The sequence below is a fragment of the Anas platyrhynchos genome, chromosome 5 (genome assembly GCF_047663525.1).
Source record: "Anas platyrhynchos isolate ZD024472 breed Pekin duck chromosome 5, IASCAAS_PekinDuck_T2T, whole genome shotgun sequence".
Classification (NCBI taxonomy): Eukaryota; Metazoa; Chordata; class Aves; order Anseriformes; family Anatidae; genus Anas; species Anas platyrhynchos.
Window position 1 is genome coordinate 55,072,597 of NC_092591.1, and position 22,116 is coordinate 55,094,712.

Consider the following 22,116-nt stretch of genomic DNA (forward strand, 5'->3'; position numbering starts at 1 on the left):
CCTACTTAGTCAGGCGTATGTATAAGCACAGTCTTAATTGGTTAGTGGCCCTGGATGCATTCCTGGTGGGTTTTGCTGAATATGAATGAATTTAAATGTGTATTTATATGAGATGTTGAACTGAGGTTGTTAAAGGTAAGAAAAACAGAGTTAGCTTACTTTTTCACATTACAGACAAATACTAGTTGGCCTTTATTGCCCAAAGAGCAGGAAAAGAACTCAGATTCAATATCAGCTAAGAAAGAGTAGGTAGTATTTTATTCTTTGTTTGCTTCTAAAATCCCAGCTGGAGATAATGCAGACTGGAGTCTAGAAAATGTAGGAACCACACTTCTTGGGTATGTGACTCTTGGCTCTTTTAAAGTGCTAAATGTGTGTCTTTGCTTAAAAAAAAAAAAAGCACTTGCTAGAGCCTCTGATCCAGTGGCGTGTCTACTCTGACCCAGGTACAGTGAGCCCTTAGCATTCTGTACAATCATATATGTTCTGCTCATCAGCCTTAAATTAAGTTTGTTTTGTTAAAGCTTGAAAACGTAGAGTTGAAGCACCATGCATGCTCTTAACAGGATAGGCATGCTACTTTCCACTTACAGAGGTGTGGAACAAATTTTCTGAAATGCTGTGGGAAATAGAGATTGAGTCACTTTTAGTCAACATTTTTAAAGGCAAGAAACAGTGTTCCACACATCTCTTAAAATAACAAATGGTAAAGCAATTTAGAGAAATAGTAGGTGTTCTCTCATTGTGTATTCCTAATGAGAGGAGAACAAAGAGAAGTTCTTTGGAGCCCCCAGTTACATATACCTAGGTTACAGAACTGGAGCATTACTTTTTTCTTCTATGCTCTTTTAACAGCATTCAAGCTTGGAAACACAAGTCTGCTTCTGAATGGAGAAGCAGACTCCAGTCCGAGGAGGTTCATGTTGCATACTGTTGGTAATAAGGGAATGAAAGCGATACAATTTTTTTCTATAAAGTTTAAAAAAAAAAAAAAAAAAAAAAAAAGGCAGCCTTACTGGTGCTAAATGGATAGTTAGTGTAGTCATAGTATGTGCTGATGAATTTAAGAGGTGATAAGTAAACAGTGAAGAATTCTTAGAACTATTGTAAGCTTGTCAGGCTGTTGTGCTTTGGAGCAAGTCCTGTTAGAAATGAGTGGTTGACCTGGGACTTGGGACTTGTGATGAAAATTAAGTCTGAGAGGCTTTCCTGTTGGCTAATTGTGAGTATTAAAGTTGCCAAAAATGATTACAGCTTAAAAGATGGACTGTTTGGGTTAGACAACCTAAATCATTCCTATGTTATTGTTTATATATATGTATTAGATAAACCTCAAATCCTAGTACAATAGTAACAATACACAATAAATTATTTTATAGTGCTTAGGCTAGCACACTGATATTATCTTGGCTCTTAGTTGTACTATCTACCAGTAATAATTAAATATAAAACTAATACTGTGTATGAGTTCAAGGGAGAATTATTATTCTAAAGGAGCAGGAAACAGTCTAGGATGTCACAGTCTTAGGGGAAACAGCGACAAAGAAAATATTATGAAAAACAGTTGTCTCTTGGATATTATCCAAAACGCTAACAGAATAGTGATCTTGCTTGGAGAGTATAAATTAGATGCTGAATGGAGAAGTTTGGGAAGATGAGTTCCAGTGTTTGATTTCAATTAAAATTATAAAGGCGAAAACAAGAAGGCAAATACTGAGATTGTGATTACGCTGCCTTTAGCCATTTATGCACCCTTTTTTTTTTAAAAAAAAAAAAAAAAAAAAAAAAGGAAAACCACAGCGTAAAATGTACCCAGGCTTGACAAGGCTGTATCTGGAATACTTGAGTGCTTTTACCAGACTGTGAAATGAATGAAGATTAGAAGAAATATCTGCAGTTGTCATTAACAGAGACAAAAGGAGATGCAAAGACATTTCTTTTTAAATGCAAGTTAGATTACAGTGAAAGAACAACTTAGCACAAGGAAGATACCCTTGTTGCTAGTAAAATTAATATGAAGTTTAAGTGCAGAGTTGGACACTGATCCCGAGAAAGTGTTCTCCTTACTGACAAGTATTACGTTTTCTTAAGGTGACCTTACAGCCCAATGTTAGGTCATCAATCCTGGCCAGACTCACAGAATCTGAGTTCACTAAAGTGACAAAATCTGAGTTTTAAGTTAATAGATGACTGAAGTGTGTGTTTAAAAACACACATAAACCCATGAATGAAAGAGCTTCAGGGTAGCTCTAGGAATTTTTGTTTGTGGTAGAAAAAACTGTATTTAGTACAAGCTAAAGTCTTATGAAGTTCTCTAAAGAACATTAGAGAAAAAGATATGAATGAAGATCTGCACCTGGCATTTAGGTCTTACAAGTCTAGATTAACTTTTTTTTTTTTTTCCTCTTAGGTGTCTTTAAGGGATTTTAGAAGCTTTAGGGTGAATGAACTAGAACTTTTGGTTTGCTCCTTTATGATCAATCAGAACTGGCAGAAACTGTTCTTGTGTATTGATATAAGAACACATCAGAGTGCATGTAGTCTGAGTTTCTGGTGTGCATAGCACACACACACCTATAAACATTTCTGTTTTCTTTCCACAAAAATAAGTGTTTTTTTTTTTTTTTTTTTTTTTTTTAAGGCTGAAAAACAAAAAAGCAAGAATTAAAAAAGCAAAAATTAAAAAAATAGGGAAAATAGAGGAAAAATAAGTACCATACTGTTTATACGTATCAAGGAAATAAAATAGATTCCTGGATGTTAACAGAGAAAAGTCCATCAAAAAATACTCTGGTGAGGTGGAATTCCTGTTAAGTTCTGTAAGGTATTTAGTTATCACTTACAGTATCTCCAATGGAGTGCCTTTAAAGGGTTAAAGTTGCAATTATTTTCTTTTTAAACTTCAGCAGAGAGAGATTTTGATACATCTTAGAGAACAATTGAATGAAGAACTTCAGCCAGTTGTGAGTTTTTTATGAGAGACTAGGAAAGTTCATGATGCTATTAGAAATGTCAATATGTGGGATAGAAGAAGGTGTTCGCAAAAAAGAACTATTGAGAATTTGTGTCAAGGAAAATGAGACATAAATAAAAAATCTGCACTACAAAACATGATGTGTGGATTAATTATAGACTGTAAAAACAATCCAGCTAGTTTTTCATGACAGGATTAAAAGACAGTGCTTGCGGTTGTCTTGATTATCAGTACAGTTTTGTGTTTTAATGCAAGGTTTTGTTTTGCTCACCTGAACAAGTGCTTGATTATGCACAGTAAAAGAATTGTGAACTTCTTATTATTACACTTCATTATACTTTTTGGTGTAAGTTACTGTTATATTTTGTGTCAGTCAGAGATTGATTCTGATAGATTGATAGATTCTGCATAGATTCTATTGGAAACTAATGTACTGACATGGTTTCCTGCTTTGAAGTTCTTTTCTCCTTACTAAAGTGAGTCATACAAATATGTTTTTGAACAAAATGACTTTACTTGAGTACAAATTCTTCAGAGGAATCCAAAAAGCCTGTTTGCACCAGATTGGTTTATACAGGGAATTTCTACTATGTAGCATTATCAGAGAATAATACAGTCGATATAAATATAAAATCTTAATACCTAAACTAAACCTATTTTAATAACTTCTTGTCTGTTCCTTGATTTCAGGCCATAACTTCTGTGCAGAGGGACACAAATGTGGTGAAAATTCAGAGTGCAAAAACTGGAACACAAAAGCTACTTGTGAATGCAAGAATGGTTACCTCTCTGTCCAAGGGGACTCTGCATATTGTGAAGGTAAACAAAATGTGAAAAAACCTGTCCCCTTAACAATGTACTCAGAAACATAGTACTAAACAAATGGTTCAAAAATGAATTATATTGCAAAGTTCAGTTTCATGATGGTAAATATCATAGGCACCTTTTTTTTCCAACATATAAATATGAATTAGGCATTACCAAAAAAGGTGAAAGTGATGCTGGACTATTCAGATTACCTACCTATTGCTGTACTTCATTGTTGCAGTCTTATCTTGGCATGCCATGGTCATGCTGTCATTATAAGTTTCAAAACACTACTTTTTAGACAATAGCACCTACCTTGTAAAGTATTTTCTAGAGAGTGACAATTTTATGAGATGTATTAACTTTGGAAGAGGATATTTTGCAGGCAATTGTGAGAAAGGTAAGTGTGAAGGGGTATTGAGGCTTGAATACAGAAATGGTATTACACATCTGATGTGCTTCCTGAAGTACTTCTGTGGGTCAGGTACTTTACTGAAATGGTCTTCCTATGATACAAAAGAGACCTGTTTCTGGGAAGAGTGTAGCTGAGGTACTTCTGTTGCTGTATTATATCATCACAGGAATGGCTGCAATGGAGCATTATTCTTTCTGTTTCTTGGTGTTTTCTGTATATATGTCCTTGTATATATTAAGCTGCAATATATAATCTTTTGGCCATCATAGAAAGTTTTAAAAATACTTTGTCAAAAATATTTTGCTAGGTTTTGCTTCCAACAGTAGCGGTGATGGACATTTTTGACAAGCTGTTAAAATTCACTAAGAATTGGAAGACAGGATGGAAGAATAAAAAAGGCATGCATGGACTGGGCTTAAATAATCCCACTTCCATAAAAAGACTTTTTAGTATACTTAAGTGAACAAGACTGTTTTAATATTTGATAAAGCTATTCAGTAACTTGCAGTTATAAATCTCATGGCATTTAGTCAGTTCTCTGCAAACTATAATTTGAATGGGTCCTATATATGAACTGTCACTGACTGGGAAAACAGTTGGCGAGTGTTTTTTTTTAAAGGCAGGCAGCAGAGTACCTTATGAATCTTTTTTTTTTTTTTTTTCTACAAAAAGAAGAGCTGCTATATAGGTACTGCAAGGTCTATTCAGAAATCAAAAGACAGTAATGAGGCACTTTATCAGCCTTGATGCAGAAGTCAGTGCTTGTTCTTTTTTGCCTTTTTAAGAAAAATCAATGTTGAGTGTTTTTATTAATCTAGTAGCGGATTGTCTCCCTTTTCTTTTTTTTTTCTTCTGTGGCAGAAGTTTAAAAACCTTGACTCAAGTAATTTTGGAGATGTTGGCAGTATATTACTAGTGGCAATGGCGGTCCTTCTTTTTGAAGAAATTAGCTTGAATTATATCCGGTCTGTGTTGCATTGAATTTTGGAAGGGCAGCCCGAATCCCTGGCTGCTGTGTGTATAGTTGAAGCATGAGGTAACTGCATAAAACCAGCTTTTCTGCTGCCTGAAGTGGTGGGATAGGCAAAAGTGTATTTATAGCTGTTATGAAATGATAAATTTGCTAGATGGAGAGTAGTTTTTAGGAGGTAATATCAAGAAGAGAAGAGGCTTTAACAAGGGCAACTACAGATTGACAAAGCAATTAGCCAAGAGGTGATTCCTTTCAGCTCTGTGAAGGGCTTTTGCTCCTTAGAACAGCTTTCTGCAAAATTGCTCTGTATGCCTTTCTAATCTAATTTCTCTCATCTGTGTTTAATCTGCTAAACAGAATAATTTCATAGTTGGCTGTATAATATTCTCAGCTTCACAGTGAAGCTGTTACTCAAATCAATGAAACCATAGGCATGCATCTGATGGTAGAATTTAGCAGGATGTTGGTATAGTATGTGTTGCTTCTGTGTGTGTGTAGTTCTGGGTTTCTGTGTGTATTGTGTAAGCACTGAATACAAAAAACACCCGAACAGGAAGTAATAAACATACAAAACATCTGTGGAAGCAAGGAAGATATTCTCAGCTGTAATTCACATTTTGTCTTTGTGATTCCTAAGCCCTTAAACTTAAAAGGCATACAAGGTTACTGTTTCCTTTGAGAAGGTGAGGTTAAACTAGTTTTTATTTGTGACATGTACTGGTAGGTGGTACCTTAGTTCAGAATACTCCAGATCTTTAACTTGAAAGAGCTTTCCACATTTCTTGTGACTTCCACTGTAGTTGAAAAAACTTGTGTGTGTGAATTCTAATGTATGGTATTATTTCACCTTCTCTGTGTTTTTACTGTTATTTGAGCTCACTATTACTTAGTTTTATCCTGGTTGGACCTCATGGCATCATTTCAGTCTCATAAGATCTCTGAAGAATTGCATTTGAGTCCTCTTCATGTTTTCACATGTATTTGTGTCCTTCCACCCTCTCCCCTCCTAACATTGCATATTCACGTTTGTAGTAGAGTGGGGAAAAAAAAGTAGAAAACTCCTGATGTTTGTCAGGGAGTTGGTATTAGCAAAATTGGGAAATACAAAATTAATCCTGGAATGCTTTTACTGTTCATTCCCACTAAATACTCTTAAAACAGTTAGCAGCACTTCATGTCAAAATATACAGGAGGGATAAATTTTAGTATTCCTTTTTTTGAAATAACACAGGCGTCTTTAGGGAAGATGGTTTCTGAAAACAAGTGCACAAAGCTTGTAATGAATGAAGGCGGTACTTGGAGGTTCTATGTGTTCTGTAAATGCAATATATTCAATTAAAAAATTGAAAAGCAGTTTTCTGTCTGTTTGCCTGTTGCATTTCTCTTACATGGTTATAGCATTTCCCATTTGCAGGGGGAAATATTTCTGTTAGCCACAGTGATGGAGGTTCAACCACAGATGGGATACTTAGGCAAAAGTGTTAAACCAGTGTCTGTTTATTTCTGTCACATATGTGTGGATAAACTCTGGGAATGTCCCAAATAGCCAGAGCCCAGTGTCTGCAGGATACAAGTACTGTGAACACTTGCAGCTATGACTTAGCATGTAATACAAGCAACCGTGTGAGGGCTGCAAGCTGCATGCAGGAGTGTTAGTTACAAATGGTGCAGTATTTCAGTGGCAAAAGCAAGACCAAAATGGGCAATTCATTTGATTTTGTGTCATGCTGTTTCTTCCAGGCATGTTATGTAATGTGTACAGTAGACAAGCAAATTGTCAATACACCGTTAAAGCTAGAAAGCTCCGGACTCTGTGACTAGTTCACAAATACCAATAGGATCATCCTGAAAATGCTAGTAAGAGAGAGGAAAGTGTTGGCAAGTAGGAGAGTCTTGAAGCTTAGAGATGAAATGAGAAAAAGCAAGCCAAATCAGCTAAAAGTAATGCTTGTCTCTAGCACGATTATCCTTATGTTCTAGATGCTAAGAAGCAGAGAGACATCTTTCTGAAAACAATTCTGTGAGATTCTGCTGTGTATTTCCTAGTAAACAAAAGCAAGAATAATTTTTTCCCCCTCCACATATCAGTTCTGCATTCTTTGCTACCTTCTGCTTGAATACTAAAAGCCTGTTTCTGCCTGCAAAGTTAGGTTGGTGCAAAAGTGATTATTACCTAATTCAAGTTGAGCTCTGATTCATTTTAAGAGCTGTTTAAATTTGAAGTGGGATGAATCTCCCAGTTAGGATAACGCATGTCTATTCTTGCTGACAAGAGAGCATAAACAAGAAAATTAGTATTTTTTTTCCTTCATGCACAACTACTCATTCCCCCAGGAAGCAACTAGTAAAAGTGATAGGGTAGCATACCATGAGATGTCTTGTCATGCTACACAGCAGTATTTTTCGCTTTTTTGGTTCCCCACTGTCACCCCAGAACACTATTGTGGTAATGGATATAATATAAAAATGGATCCACTGACTGAAGTGGGCCTGTAAAGATTAATATTCTTTCTGTATTACTTCATTGTAGAGCTTCTTCCCCCTTTATACTGTAGTGGGACGACACATGCTCTCTAGGATATCTTCTAGTTCTTGGTGTAAAGAGTATAAACAAGCTGTGTGAATCCGAGTTGTTTTGTTTTAGGAGCATATTGCAAAATAAAGCTGTTTTATAAGAATATAGAGAAAACTTGTGGCAGAAGCAGCCTGTTGCACTGTTTAGGACAGGATGTCTGGGTGAGACTGCTTTACCTTTAAAGAAGCTGAAAGTTCTGAGGCCAGATGTACTGTTGAGAATGCCTGGTATTGCTTTTTTTTTGTTTGTTTTGTTTTGTTTTGTTTTCTCCTCCTTTACTGGTTAAGTTGCTAGTGACAGAAGATGATGTGTGAAATGTGTTTACATGAGATTAATTCAGGCAGTATAGCTAGTTTCCTTATATGCCCTTTCAAGGTCACCTTGCTGATGTTACCTCAGCTTGAAGAGTTAAAAAATAAAATGCCTTAAATTTTGTGAGAATTATTCCCATATTTTGTCCTGATGGTGTGCTCTAGGGTCCTTCAAGACTTTCATTCAGAAGCCATGTAACTAAATCACTCTTTCCCTTCCTGTGCACCAAACATTTTATATTAATTTGTTATAAAATTAGTGCTCATTATTGCTCATTTCAAAAATGTCACAGAAGCCGTGAATTGCTACCCAAAGACTAAATACTTGTCAGAAAACCTGCTCATTTTGTAGTAATGCGATGTTATTTCCCTTATATGCTTTTTTTCCCTTTACAGTAAGCTAACTAGTACTGGAATACCTTTGCTTCAGCACAACAGTAAAATACAGAAGTAGGCTGCATACAACCTTTTTGTAGTTGAAAGTGTACTCAGATTAGTCCATGATAGGTTGTCTTCTACAGAATATTTGCCAAGTTGGGAAGTAGGAAAGCAATTTAGATAGATTTTTTTTTTTTTTTTTAACGCAAAGAAATACTAAATTGCATCTTTGATTTTGAAGCATTTATTACCTTTTAGATCGCTTATCTGTCTGTGCAGTGAAACATGAACTAAACATTGAATCCTGAAAATGGGTGATTGCCTGTACTGAAGTACGTTGCTGTATTCTGACTGTATAACACCTCTGTCTTGCTTAGTGTGTCCTTCTATATGCAATTTCATAATCACAAGGTTAGAGGCAAACATAAAGATTTAACATAGAGACTTAAATATGTTTTTCATCTTTTGTTTTTCTTAGTTGATTAGTTCACTGTAACTTGCCACATACAGAAGTGTTTCAGAAGTATTGATCTTTCCCCAACGACTCTTTTCCTCTTAGTTAATAGACGGATGTAAATTAGAGGATTAATGTGAAATTTCTAGATCCTTCTGTGATCTTGCTGACTGAATTTGGTCTCTGTTTAACTCAGTGTCTTTTTTATATTCAATACTGCATAGCTGTTGTACTGCTTAACTGTTGAACTCTTCCTGTCCATTTGACTTGTAAAACTTTTAAAATTGCAGCCAGAATTATGGGCCTAAAAGTGGAATTTTTGTAAATAATAACATAATTTCTTGAAGTAGTCTGAATGTCTTGAAGCTGGTTGTTAACATTTCTGCATATGTTCACAGTTTAACAATCACTCATTTGAATATACTTCTATAATCTGAAATGCTAATTCTTTGTTTATGTTTATTCTTATCTATGTTAATGTTAGCAGTTACTATGCTAGTTGTAGTGCTCATTAAATCTTGTTGTGGCAATGAGATGGCACAGATAGGGTGAAGTGTGATCATCACATTCGTGTTTTTTTGTTCCCATTTCAGGCCCTGAAAGCAAAAATCCCAGTCTTTTCTGAAGTTCATTCAGCTGAAGAAGTGAAAGAATTTTAAATAATTTATTGTTTTACAATATAATTCATCATTATGTAATTTACAGGGGTCCAAGTTTGTGGTTCATAAAATCAGAAAGAGGGAAACTAAATGAAAGCAAATTGGAGAGTCATGCTTGAGAGGCCAGAAACGGAATGGCATAAAACTCATTTCAAGTTTTAAGCAGTTGATGTACGTCAGCTGTTTGGGGTTTCTTAGTAGACCCAGAAAGAAGCTGCTCCATGGTATGAGCAAGCAGGTGTTATCCCCCAGCAGAGGCAGAGTTACTGTAAAGTCTGTGCCTAATGTCTACTGTAGCATTGAGGAAGGCTGTATTTCAATGTGGTGGCTACGCGTAAGACTTCGGAATCAGCATACCCTCAAAAATATGAGTGAATATTATATTTGAATTTATTTTCTTATTCTAGATTTATTTGTGTGAATGAGAGTCAAAGTTTTCCTGGGGCTTCTAAATCTTTCAGAATTTATGATATGAAACAGGACAATCCTGATTACAAAATATATCCAGTAATGGCTAGATTTGGCAACTCGTAGTTATGTTAGGTGACTTTGCACATAACTCTTTTCAAGAGAATGTGACTGTTTTTAGAACAGTGAAAGTCAACGTGGCAATAGGTGACTGTAGTTGACTAATGATGAAGTATAGCTGTTCATAGAGTTTGTAACAATCTAAATTGCAGGAGACCTTTCTTAGTTCTTTCTTTGGACATTGCAGTCCCACCAAAAAGAGTATAACATTTGGCAGAATTATGTCCTGCATAATGAAGAACAGGTTGCTGTAATCCCATTATCCTCATCAATGCTGCCTTTAATCTCACACCTGAGTGCAATTCTGTTGAGTCAAGCTAATATAAGAGAGAAACATGAGAGCCTTGGGGTGAAAAATGAGCTCTTATTCACCCCTGAGCATGGACCCAAACATCTAACATGGACAGACCAGGTAAACCGTCTGTCTGATGCACTATACTGCCTTCTATAGCTTCTTCTCCCTTGTTAGGCGTCTGGTCTCTTATGCCACAACCTGATACTGCACATGACAGACAGGTGGCGTGCTTAGGGTTAGAGACATCTCCACTTCATGGTGGGGGTGGAAGCTCTGCTCTTTGCCCCAGGCCTCTGAGGGCAGGCTAAATAAAGCTTGGTGTCTCACTTATTTAAGAACACAATTCTATGGCTAATACTTTTCTTCTCTCTCTCTCTCTCTCTCTCTCTCTCGTTCTTCTTTGTGTACTTTGATTTAGAGCTCTGCAGGTGAGTTATATAAGTATTTAAGCTTGTAAAGCAGGTGATCCCATTCTTTTTTTATTTTAAGGTTTGCAAAACAATATTGTTTCCTGTGATGTAATGAGATATCACAAGAAAATTGTTCAACTTACATACATAAGGCGAGTTAGTTCTCAGTCTGAGACAATAAGCTTTGAACTTGAGGATTATGCTGCTAATTTCCAACTAAAGCAGCATTTAGTTTCCTTCTAACTTGTGTGTCCGAGACACATACGGAATCCCTTTGTTTTGTTTCTTTTCATTTCAGCTGAACGTGGTTGGACATAATCAGGAAACTGTTTACAGAAGGGTAGATATGTAAATATGTTGTAAAATTCCACTCTGAAGATACTTGCGTTGTTGGAGGTTTTGGCAGAAAACCTGCTTGTTTTCTGAAAGTCATATAGAAAGGAAAGCAAAATGCAGAGGGAAAAGATGTTTTTTTTTTTTTTTTTTTTTTTTTTTTCCGGTTGACCCCATCCTCATCAAAATCAGGAAGAAATCAGGGCTTGTTTGAAATGCAAAGACCAAATGCAAAAACCAGCACAGTTTTAATGAAAAACCAAAAAAAAAAAAAAAAAGTTTTTCTGTTGCAAAACACACAGGTACAAAGAAATCTTGTATTGTAGAATCTAAGTTCTGCTGTGGTTCTGAAGATGAGAGAGTTTCATAAATCTTACCTCTTATGTGTAATTCTTTGACCATTCACATCCTGTAGCCAATGACTCTTTAGTGTGCAAAACTTTTCATGAGCAGTTTAAACTCAGTAAGAAGTAAACTGCAGTGCATAATGCCTTCACAGCACAAGTCAGATGGGAAACCTCAGCTGATGCTTTTCTTGCTGTAAAATTAATTAATCTATTGTGGAATTCGACATGCGCGCACACTGTTTTCATTGCATCTGTTTTAATTTCACTTCATTGTGGCTTGGGAGGTGACATGAACATTATGTGGTATCACAGAAACCTTCTTGGCAGTGATACGTGTCTGTGGTTTTGGATCATTTCCATCGACTTGACTCCTGGATCAGCTTGTAATGATAGTTTTTCTCTTTGTTGTCTTCTCAAAAAATCTTTCTCACAAGATGCCTGTATTTTCTGCAATTGTTATTCACTGCATGCTGTAATAAGCTTATGTTCTGTGCTGTATAGATGTACACACATGCATAAGTGTATGCACAGGATACTTCGTGAAATTACATAAGGGTAAGAAAATGGTACTTCTGTTGGTGGAAAATCATTGTGTTCATTGCAAATGTATTGTATTTTTGAATACAATATGAAACTAAAACAAAGAGGACGGTGGTAAAAGAGAATATGAAAGTGTTACAGTTGAGATCACCATCTGTTGCAACGACTACCTCAATGGCAGTGTTTCAATCAGAATTAAGTCATCACGTGGGAATTTAATAAATAATCTAACAACTAAAAAAAACAGAAAACTACTCACCTGTTTCATAAAAGTGGGACTTAATAGCATTTTTTTGTATATATAGTTCATAGTTTCTTTAAACAATGCTTATTAATCTACTTTTCAAGACTTCAGTTACTTGGCAGCGCCCATTTTAAATTTCCAGTCATGTATGTAATTCTATGTATTGTTGGAAGTCCCTTCTCTTGGTGATATAACCCGAATTGTACTTTGTTTATGTGCTTTAGTAAATGAGATTGCAGTTTTCTTGCACTGTGAGCTGTTACTGAAGGAGACAGAATTTCAAATGAAACAAACATCCTTCCCCAAAGTAATTACGTACATTGATAGGCAGAGATGATATGCTTGCTGGTGGACAGAAAGTTTTCAAAGAAAAAATGTCAACATTTTTATACTAAGTAGATTTAGAAGCTTGTTGGAAAATGTTTATGCGCTATATGATCGTAGATGGATTATTAGCGTTATCAAAACTGCTTTTATACTTAAAAGTAAATTAGTTGAAATTCATATTCCAACTAGCAAGCTGTGGAACAGTATAAGTGAAATTACTTGCCATCCTCTGGAGTAACTTAAATTCTTTTGGTGTAATGTCATGCTGAGATTTATATGAAAATGAATTTTAATTTCTAATAAGGTAACCATATGCTTTAGAGTTGTTGTAATGAAGTGTCATAAATAATTATGGCTCCTAAGAAATTCGACTTTGGAACTGTCAGTTCTTATGTTAGTAAGTTGCATTTGAATACATTACAATCATTGCTATTAAAGGAGATCTCACCCCCACAGAATGGCAATGAAAAACCTATTGTGAGGTGTCTGAGAGTTTTGTTCATATGGAGGGGCATGGGGATGCTGTCTCCCCTTCAATAAACACTTATATGTCAGAGTAGTGTTCTCCTCAGTTGTATTGAACATAATTGGGTATCTCTTATATGAATTTTGGCTTTTTACCTTATTTTTTCTTTTTTTCTTTTGCCAAGAATAAGCTAATGACTTCTAGTATACAATGGAACATTGGTGTTTTAGTTCATTGTCTGTCTTCACTGTCTTTCCAATCTATAGTTGAATTCCCCCTTCAATGTGATAACTCAAGACGTTTTTGTGTTCCAAGACTCCAGATTAGGGGACAGAGGTACATTTCTGTAATTTTGGATTTGTGGAGGAGGGTAGGTAGGAATAGATGTGGAGCAGATTACATTATAAACTGTGCTTTCACAGCCTTCATTTTTATTTACTTTTGAAAAAATAACTTCATCTCACTTTTAAATGTGCTAAACAAAAACCTGGTGATGTTGTTGGCTACTAATTGTAAAAGCTGACCAGTAGGAGAAGAGAAATATTATTGTATCTTCCTGCTGGGTCAGCATCATTATCCTTTCTCTGTAATGACCCTTGTAACAAATTGTTCTCATTACATGTACCAGCACTGAAAGAGCAAGGAATTCATGCCAGAAATGGTGGCATTATAAGTCTTTCTTAGTCATCGTGAGCAGAAAGAGCTCTTGCTGCTCTTTACCCATTAAGACCTTGTATGCATCCTGATATTGCCAACATTCTTTCTTCAAATTATTAGAGTAGCTCCTTACCTCATGCAAACTCTGACATTTCTGCTGACATCAATGGAGAAGGAAAAAGCTGAAAGTTTTTAGTGGAACTGTGGCAGTTTAGACTAAGTAAGCATTTGTCTCAAACAGTTGGAGCGAAGCAAAGACAAAAGTCTGAGTCCTTTTTCAAGTGACCATCAGAAGTTTGCTTATGGCTGAACTGAATTATAAAATGTTGAAGTATTTGTATATGAAGAAAACATTGTTTGAACTTGAATGGAAGGCACCAGTACTTTTAGACAAGTTGCTAAAAATTGTGCACTTAGCTTCTAAAATATAGTTTGGAGCATAACTGGAATTGATCAAAAATGACACAAGTTTTAAAGCTGTGACATATTTGCGTGTGCATATATTCAACACTGTTTTCCTACTGTAGCACGAAAGACTTGAGTCACACCAAATAGCAACTTTTATGACTGAATAGCAACTTTATCACAGACCTACGAAGTGAACGTGAAGACTGCCAGAATTGCATGTGGGTTGTGTTTTAGGAAATTCTGGGGACTAGTGAAATGCTTTTGAGTCATAGGGTCCTGTTTTTCATTGACTTCTTGTGTTACAAAGAAAATATTTTACTTACACATTTTAGCCACAGACTACATATGAGGCCCTGTATTTGGGAAAAAGCTATGACAGGGCAACAGTGTCTTAGGTGCTGGGATTTGATCTAGCTCCAAAGCCATCTGTTTTCATCTGGAGGTCTCCCCACTTCAGAGAGGAATTCATATCAGATTTTTTCCTTCCTCCCTTGAAGTTTTTTTTTTGTTTTTTTTTTTTTTTGTTTTTTTTTAATATTAGAAAGTATAAATCAAATTATCTTGAGGCCGTTTTCTCTTGAAAATAGCAAAGAGCATTAACAATTAAAGTTGATCTAAAATCTTTCGGGTTGCATACTAAACGAACTGTCTCTGAATTCCCTTTTGAATGCAGGATAGTCAGAAACCGTAGCTTCTGCTGTGAGAAACATACAGAGTGGACTCAAAAGGGCTGAATATACCTTGTACAGATGCTTTTACTGATATGTACAGTCTGGGCATTTGAGAGAAGTGATGGGATTAAGTACTATAGCCAAGTCCAACTAGCTTCAATAGCACAAAACAGCAAGAGCAATACATTTTGAGAACATGGTTTTAAGTTCTAGGAAATGGAAATGTCAATCAACACAAGATAAGGTTGCTTTGGCTGTCCTTTTCTTTTGTTATGATACCTGTTTTGTGAAGGAAATCATTACTCTAGAGTGCATCACTAATTGTTTTTCTCTACCTGGAAGGTCATTTCTTTTAAAAGCTAGTGGATATTTAACTTGACAAGAAACAAGTTAAATAACAAAAGTATTAACTGAAAAACACGCATCGGTAACGGGCCAGTACATTTATTTTGGATGACTGAACAAGTCTTGTCTAGCATGATTTGGAGGATGTTTCTGGAACGTATTCTGGCTGTGTCTGGGCAGTTGCTGTACTTTTAAAGAACTGTGCACCTATGGTTAGGTGGACCCTATGTAACCAGATGTCCAAAGTTAGCCCAGCTTTCTAAAGGAGGTTGGAATAGACAACCTCTGAGGTCCCTTCCAACTTTTTTTTTTTTTTTTTGGTGATTAGTTATCTCTTATCCTGTACAGTATTGTATTTTGCATCACGAGCACTGGAGGGATGTCAGATGCTGTTAATTTTCTATGGCTACTTCTTGCAGTGTTTGGGAGTGCAGAGAGGGTAACTATTTAGCACAGGTGAAAGTTTAGAAATGAGAAGAAAATCTGTTTTAAGCACTAGTACTTGTAAACTTTGTCAGCTACTTGAAAGTAACTTGATGTTCAGTTTTGATGCTCAAGCCACCACTCTTTAACAGTGGCTTTGGTGGCGTGGAAGCCTTTGTCCAAATAACAGCCTGTTCATAAACACATTGTTGGATGGGGCTTCAACTGCGGTCATGTGTAAATGAGCTTGTAAATGATGTCTTCTAGCTACTTCAAGGTCTGTGCTGGCAATATGTCAGTAGAAGAACAGCTCTGATGTTTAGGTATTTTAACTACGAGTTTGTCGAGGGCAGGCCAGAGGAGGGAGGGCTGTGCTCTTTTCCTATAGCTATTATAAGCTGAAAAGGAAAAACAAAACAACAAAAACAAAACAAACAAACAAAACACCCACCACCACCAAATACTAATCAGTTTTGGGAACGCAAGAAAAAACTTAATTCATTAGAGGGCCCTTACGAAGGACTGAGGATTCTGATTTGAACCCTAGAGTATCGGTTGAGTCCAGAGGAAATGGAGGCAGTCAAGTATGTGTAGAAAGTCATTTTGTTCAACTTTGCTCAAAGATGTTAGGAATCATGGGAAAAAATAGCATCACACTCCTCAGGGAGGATTTTAGGAACAGTTCTGAATACTGTGGTGTGTCAGAGAAACCTTTATTTTTTAAACTGTTGTAAGAAGTTTCAACTTTTTTTTTTGCACAGATGAGTCTGAGGTTCTGGTGCTTCTTGAACAGACACTGAACCACAAGGGAGTAGAGATGCCAGTGAGGACAGCTGCAGGACAGGCAGCCAAACCACTCCCCCTCAGTTTGGGAGAAGGTTACTGAGATGAGTCTTTATAGAAAAGGTGGAAGTGAAAGGCTAGGGGGACGATGATTTTGGGGAGCCAGGAAACTTAGAGTGTCCAGGGTCTGTAATGTTGGTCACAGGCTTTGCTGCATACAGAGAAGGACATCTACCAGGTATTTGGTGTTCACCAGTTGCAGGATTAAAATTCAAGGCCTTGGTATACCATGAAGTTTCAAAAGCAAGCAAGCAAACAAGAAATGCCAACAAAATAAACTTCTCCCTAGAACTTTATTTTATTAATATTTTTTTTTTAAGTTTTAACATTTGGTCAAAAATACTAAATGGAGAAATCATTCAGTTTCTTGTCAAAATACTTATTTTGTATTATTTTTAATAGAAAATGTGTTTTGCCATTGTTAATAGCATAACTGAAGGCTATTTCAGCAAATGTTATCTGTTGCCTTTTTCTTTGTGTGTATATGTGTTGTTTCCAGTAGATGGAAAAAGAAAATTTGTTCTAAAAAAGAAATAAAAAACCACCACCAAGCCACAAGTCTAATGACATATGTCAGTTTGTACTGACATGTTTTTCCATAAGATCTAGTGAGTGTCTTACTGATACGGTTCTGCATATTCAAAACCGATGTGCATTATAAAAACAAAGCAAAAAAGGTAAGCAATTGTTGGAAATTATTGCTAACTAAGGATTTGCTGTATGGTTAACTCTGTGTCCTTTTTCAAATTTCAGCATGAACACTTTACATCCTATCAGGGCATTTCTCCATATGGCTTTTTTTTTTTTTCCAGATAAATTTTGAATCGAGTGGTGCACTGATTGTACAGAGTATTTAAGTGCAAACCACTCTGCTTTTATTAAGAAGAATTCATTTTTTGATATAATCCAGATGTAGTCGAGTTACACTGGTTTATAGCAATTTTAAGTAATTTTAATACATGTTTCTCCTCATTACTGAAATTGAGGCATAATTGTTTTATATATTTGTATTAAGTTTTATTTCTGAATAATCAGTTCCATGCTTTTTCAGTGTAATTCATTTATGGAAACACATTTATAATTGTAATAAAGAAAAAAACAATATGTTACTGTATTACTGTATCGCATGAGAAGCCATATTGGAACTGAAACTTAAAATGCAACTGGTTTGTCCAACTGCACTGTCCTAATACGAAAAGGAAGCTTTACCATGGGTTTTTGTGGACGTAGGATCTGCCTATTTCCTTCTGTAGCTCTGTGCAGGTGTTTCGGTTTTGGTTTCCTGTTTGGAAACTCTGATAAAGGTGATAACAAAATCCTTTGTTGTTTTCCTGGGGTATTGTGTGGCTTACTGGATGACGGTGATTGATAACAAACAGCATGATAATGCAAGGAAGTAGGTTGAAGTAGGTGTAGAAAAGTAAGCTAACTGCTTAAACAATAAGAAATAATTTTTTTATATTTTATTTTTATTTACTATATATTATTGACAACTGAAGCGTATGCAATAAAATATTGAAGTGTATATATGTTATTGACAACTGAAGCGTATGCAATAAGATATTGAAGTGTATATTTAATTTGTGGAACAATTCCTCTTATTCTGTAAGATTTTTGACAGACAAATTTGGTTTAGGTATTTAGGTGTCTTTGAAAATCTCTCAAAAAGTACATTTTTCTAAGGCATCTACATTTATTTAATAATCTTCTTTGAACCTGGAAAAAAAGTTGAAAAGAAACAAAGATTCAAGTAATCAAACTGAGTACAAGATTGCTTACAGTATCTGAAGATAACTCTTACACTGATGTTAGTTTCCTATTGATCTGTGACTCTTTCATTTTTTTAATATTCAAATTTTTTTTTCTACTAAGGTACCCTGCCATTCTTCGAGTTAGTATGGCAGTTACCCTAGTTAAAGGGTAAGTGTCTAAAACCCCTTTGGTTATTCTAGGAACTACTTCAATGTCTTGTCTTAATTTTGTCCTTCGATGTCTCGATTAGGCATCACTGTTTTTGTTTTCATTATTTCTGATTACTTCCATTTCATTAATCTAAAATTGTTTTTGTTTGTTCTGTTGAAGATTTTTGCGGGTTTTTATGCCTTGTCCTGAAGTCTCTCACGAAAGCTGCATATGCCTTATACCAGTTGTCATAGGGATCATTGTATTTCAAAGGTAGAAAATGATTTTCTTTATACTTATGGGCTTAAGAAAGTTAATAAAAAATGATTAGGATGAATTTGGTTATGTTAAATGTGACCTAGGTTTACATGTTTTCAGTTTTAATTCTTTTTTTTTTTTCCCTTTGTTTGGATTGCATTAAATATATTATTGTTTTGCTTAATGTGCTCTAAAACAAACAAAATCCTTCCCCCTGAAATTCAAACTCTTTATCTCTCTCTCTCATCTTTCTTAGGATTGTTTACCTCTCATTTTCATTATTTTGTTTCCCTGATTCTTATGAGTCACGTATTCCCTTCAAGCTTTCACCAGAGAATATATCTGTACATATTGGTAGCTATTAGTGCTGAGATAATTATATGAACACAGAATAACACCTTCAGATCTGAATGTGAGTTAGTGTTAGCTCAGAGATGTGCTGTGTTCCACAAAAAGAGAGATCTAATTTTCGAAGAGGTTGCACTGAAAAAGTACTGGCTGCCTCAGGGCCGGCTCTAGGCAGAGGTAAAGCAGGAAATTTCCCAGGGCAGCAGACCTCCACAATGGCTGTTTTGCCCTGCACTTACTCTCCCCTTTCCATGTGTAAGACACAGACTTAGTTTGGTGGTGCTCTTGCTTCTGCTGCCCAGGACAGAGATGATGAAGTTGGCCTTATCATCACAGTTGATGGTCAAGAAGTAGCTGATGCTGTTCCCACTTGGGCTGTTTTCTCAGGAGCTGATTGTTCAGACCTTGCTTTCCAGTCTCCATCCATAAGGAAATAAAACTCCATTCTGTGCACAGATAATTCTGTGCTTCACAATGTCTTGACTATGCTGCTAGTTGTCTTATATTTCTTTTTCTCCAAACTGTCTCAAAGATTACAGTACAACATTGGGGCAATGAGGATCCCGTGGCGGACTGAAATTGTTATTAACGCGTTCCTGTTTCCTGAAGTAGGAGCGATCCTGATGATTTTATCTCCACAAAGCTCTTCCTTCCCATCTAAAATATGGGCATTGCTTTCCATTGTGAATTTCTTAAGCAAAACAGAAAGGATTTTGTGGTGCTCATATGGACTTGTATGGTAACTTAACTGACAGAAATGAAGACTGCACAAATATATTGGGGAGATGAAGATCATTGCTAGATGTTAGTATCCGGGTAACTGACATTTAGGCTGATACAGACTCTGGCTTTAGAGAGGCCTGGTTCATGTGCACAAATTATTTTTTTCAGTTATAAATGCTGTTTCTCTGGAATTGTAATTTCTCTGTAAGAACAATTGCATTGGTAATGAAAAGTTTCCTGCATTTACTTTGGCACAAGTAACGTTAACCTTTGAAGGTCAGGCCTTCTGCTCTGTTCTGCAGCTTGCTTTAACCTGTTAGCCCTGAGGTGACTTTATTTGCTTTTTGGCTTCCAGTCTAGCTAGTTGAATCAATGCTGTTGTGAAAAGGTCAGCAGCAATCTGAAGTCAGTTTATGAAAGAATGTAAGGCACAATTTCCAGTCTTGCTTTGCTATGAGAATCAATTCAGAACCTGGCACTGCAACTGTGTGGTTTTCGTATAATGATTTTTCTGTACAAACAGTAATATCAAATTTGGGTAAAACATGACACATCTTTGTGGCTGATAGGGCAGCTGATGCTTGTCAACACAATGTCTGCAGTGCACCAACATACCTTTTAGTAATTAGCACCTCGCTGTCTTTGTTTTTACTGTCATTGCTGTTCTATCTAAAAGGCAACAAAACCTCGGGTTGTATAAAGACATCCAGCATTTGCCAGCGGAGGAAACTGCATATTCTGTGCCAGTTGGCTGGAGTACTTTTGTGTCATGGGCATGCAGGGGAAGGGGCAACTCACCTCTGTCTGTGCGCTAACAGATTCTGGCAGTTGTTTCTCAGTTAGTATTGACATTATTGGATATTCATTAATGTGCAACAGATGATGAATGTGGAGGTGGACTGAACCATCCTCTCCCATTAAGCACTGCAAAACAAATGAATTTTCATTTCAGGTGAGTAGAATTATTTTTTGCTTAGTTAACGCTAAATAAATAACTGCAGCTCGGTTACATATCTTTTGCAATTCACATAAATCCTGAAATGAACTAATGAGGAAGATGGAAAAGGAAACTGTATCTTGGACAAGACAGGAATCTAATCAATATGAATTCCCAGGAGCTGTATCTGTTTTGTGCTAGGTTCCCATTGATTTTGTAAACATTTTAGTGTTAGCCATAATCCCGTTTGAATATAAATCATTCCCTGGTAGTTTCTCCTGTATTTTAATTAATGCTAAAGTGACTGACTTGAGAACTCTTCCTTTGGTGTTATTACTAAAAATTCTCACCCATTGTTTTTACAGCCATAATCTCTGACTACTGTGAAATCAGTAAGCGTATTATGTTTTCAGGAGTTGGCGATTCTGAGAAAACTGCAGACAGCTAGGAAGTGTCCATATTGGATGCTGCAAGAAAAGCAGAAATCTTGGGGGAAAACCAGTCCATTTGCAATAATGAGTTGTATTTTATTAATTTGTATAGGTTTGTATAGTTAGTAACTCACTGTCCTTCTAAAGAAAGACCTGAAGCAGATTGAGATGGCATCCAGTCTGGGACTGAATATCTGAGGCACTGGCATGATATGCTTCTTCTGGACTAGGGGTTCGGGGGGGAAATGAGCTGTCTCTTGCCTTTTGAAAATGAATTAGTTGAAAAAATGTTTTTGAATCTATAACCTGGTTGATTAGTTCAATGTCTTATACTTCAAAGCCTCAGATGATAATAAAGTTCAAGTCATGATACTGAAATTGTTTTGTTGTGACAGAGAAACAAGCATCCAACAACTAATGTAAGGTAGTTGGTGTTGTTTTCCTTGAAATATATGTACATATGATGGCAGGTGGTGTTTTGTCCTGTAAATAGAATGACTTTATCACCTGTTAAGCAGTTTGGAGCTACAGGGGATAAACCGAGTTAGGGATGTTTTAACTGTGGCAGCATTAGATGCTATTCTTGATGTTCTTGATTAGGGCTGCATTTATACCCTAGGAGATATTTTTAACGTATGTCTGTTGTATGTCTTATCATAGCTTGGCTTTATGTAGTGGGGTGTATTAGATTATTGCTTGGCGCTATCAAGAAAAAATGCTTCACTTCTTGGAAAAATTGCAAATATATTTCTGTTGTACTTGTTGAAACAAAAGCAAGGCTAAAATGCTGTGTCATATCTGTGTCATGCAACTCTTAGCAGAATTGAAGGAATAATATGAATGTTTTGTTAAATGTATAGATAGGAAAACACCCGTACATTTGTAGAAGTTTACATATTATTAACTTAACCTGGACTGATGTGCTTGTGGTATGCTACTAAAGTTCCAGTGTTTCCGTTTCGCTTGTTTTATAGTCAGCCTCCCTCAAGAAAAGCCACTGTAGATAGAGGTTAGCTCTAGGCCCCTTTTAGTCTTGGGGTCTTCTCTTACTCATGGTTAGATATATCAGTAAGTGTGTATATATCGTACGGCATGGGAAGATCTAAAGATAGAAGAGCTATATAATCATATAGC

At 36.0% G+C, this 22,116-nt stretch overlaps 1 protein-coding gene across 4 annotated transcripts in view; it reads left to right on the forward strand.

Moving 5' to 3' along the window:
- NELL1 (neural EGFL like 1) overlaps positions 1-22,116 on the forward strand; it is a 284,792-nt gene that overhangs the window by 85,447 nt on the left and 177,229 nt on the right. For all 4 annotated transcript variants that reach the window (XM_013102879.5, XM_027458303.3, XM_027458304.3 and 1 more), the window contains exon 12: positions 3,665-3,793. In XM_013102879.5, coding sequence (XP_012958333.2) covers positions 3,665-3,793 — 129 coding nt within the window. The remainder of the gene's footprint in view (positions 1-3,664; positions 3,794-22,116) is intronic.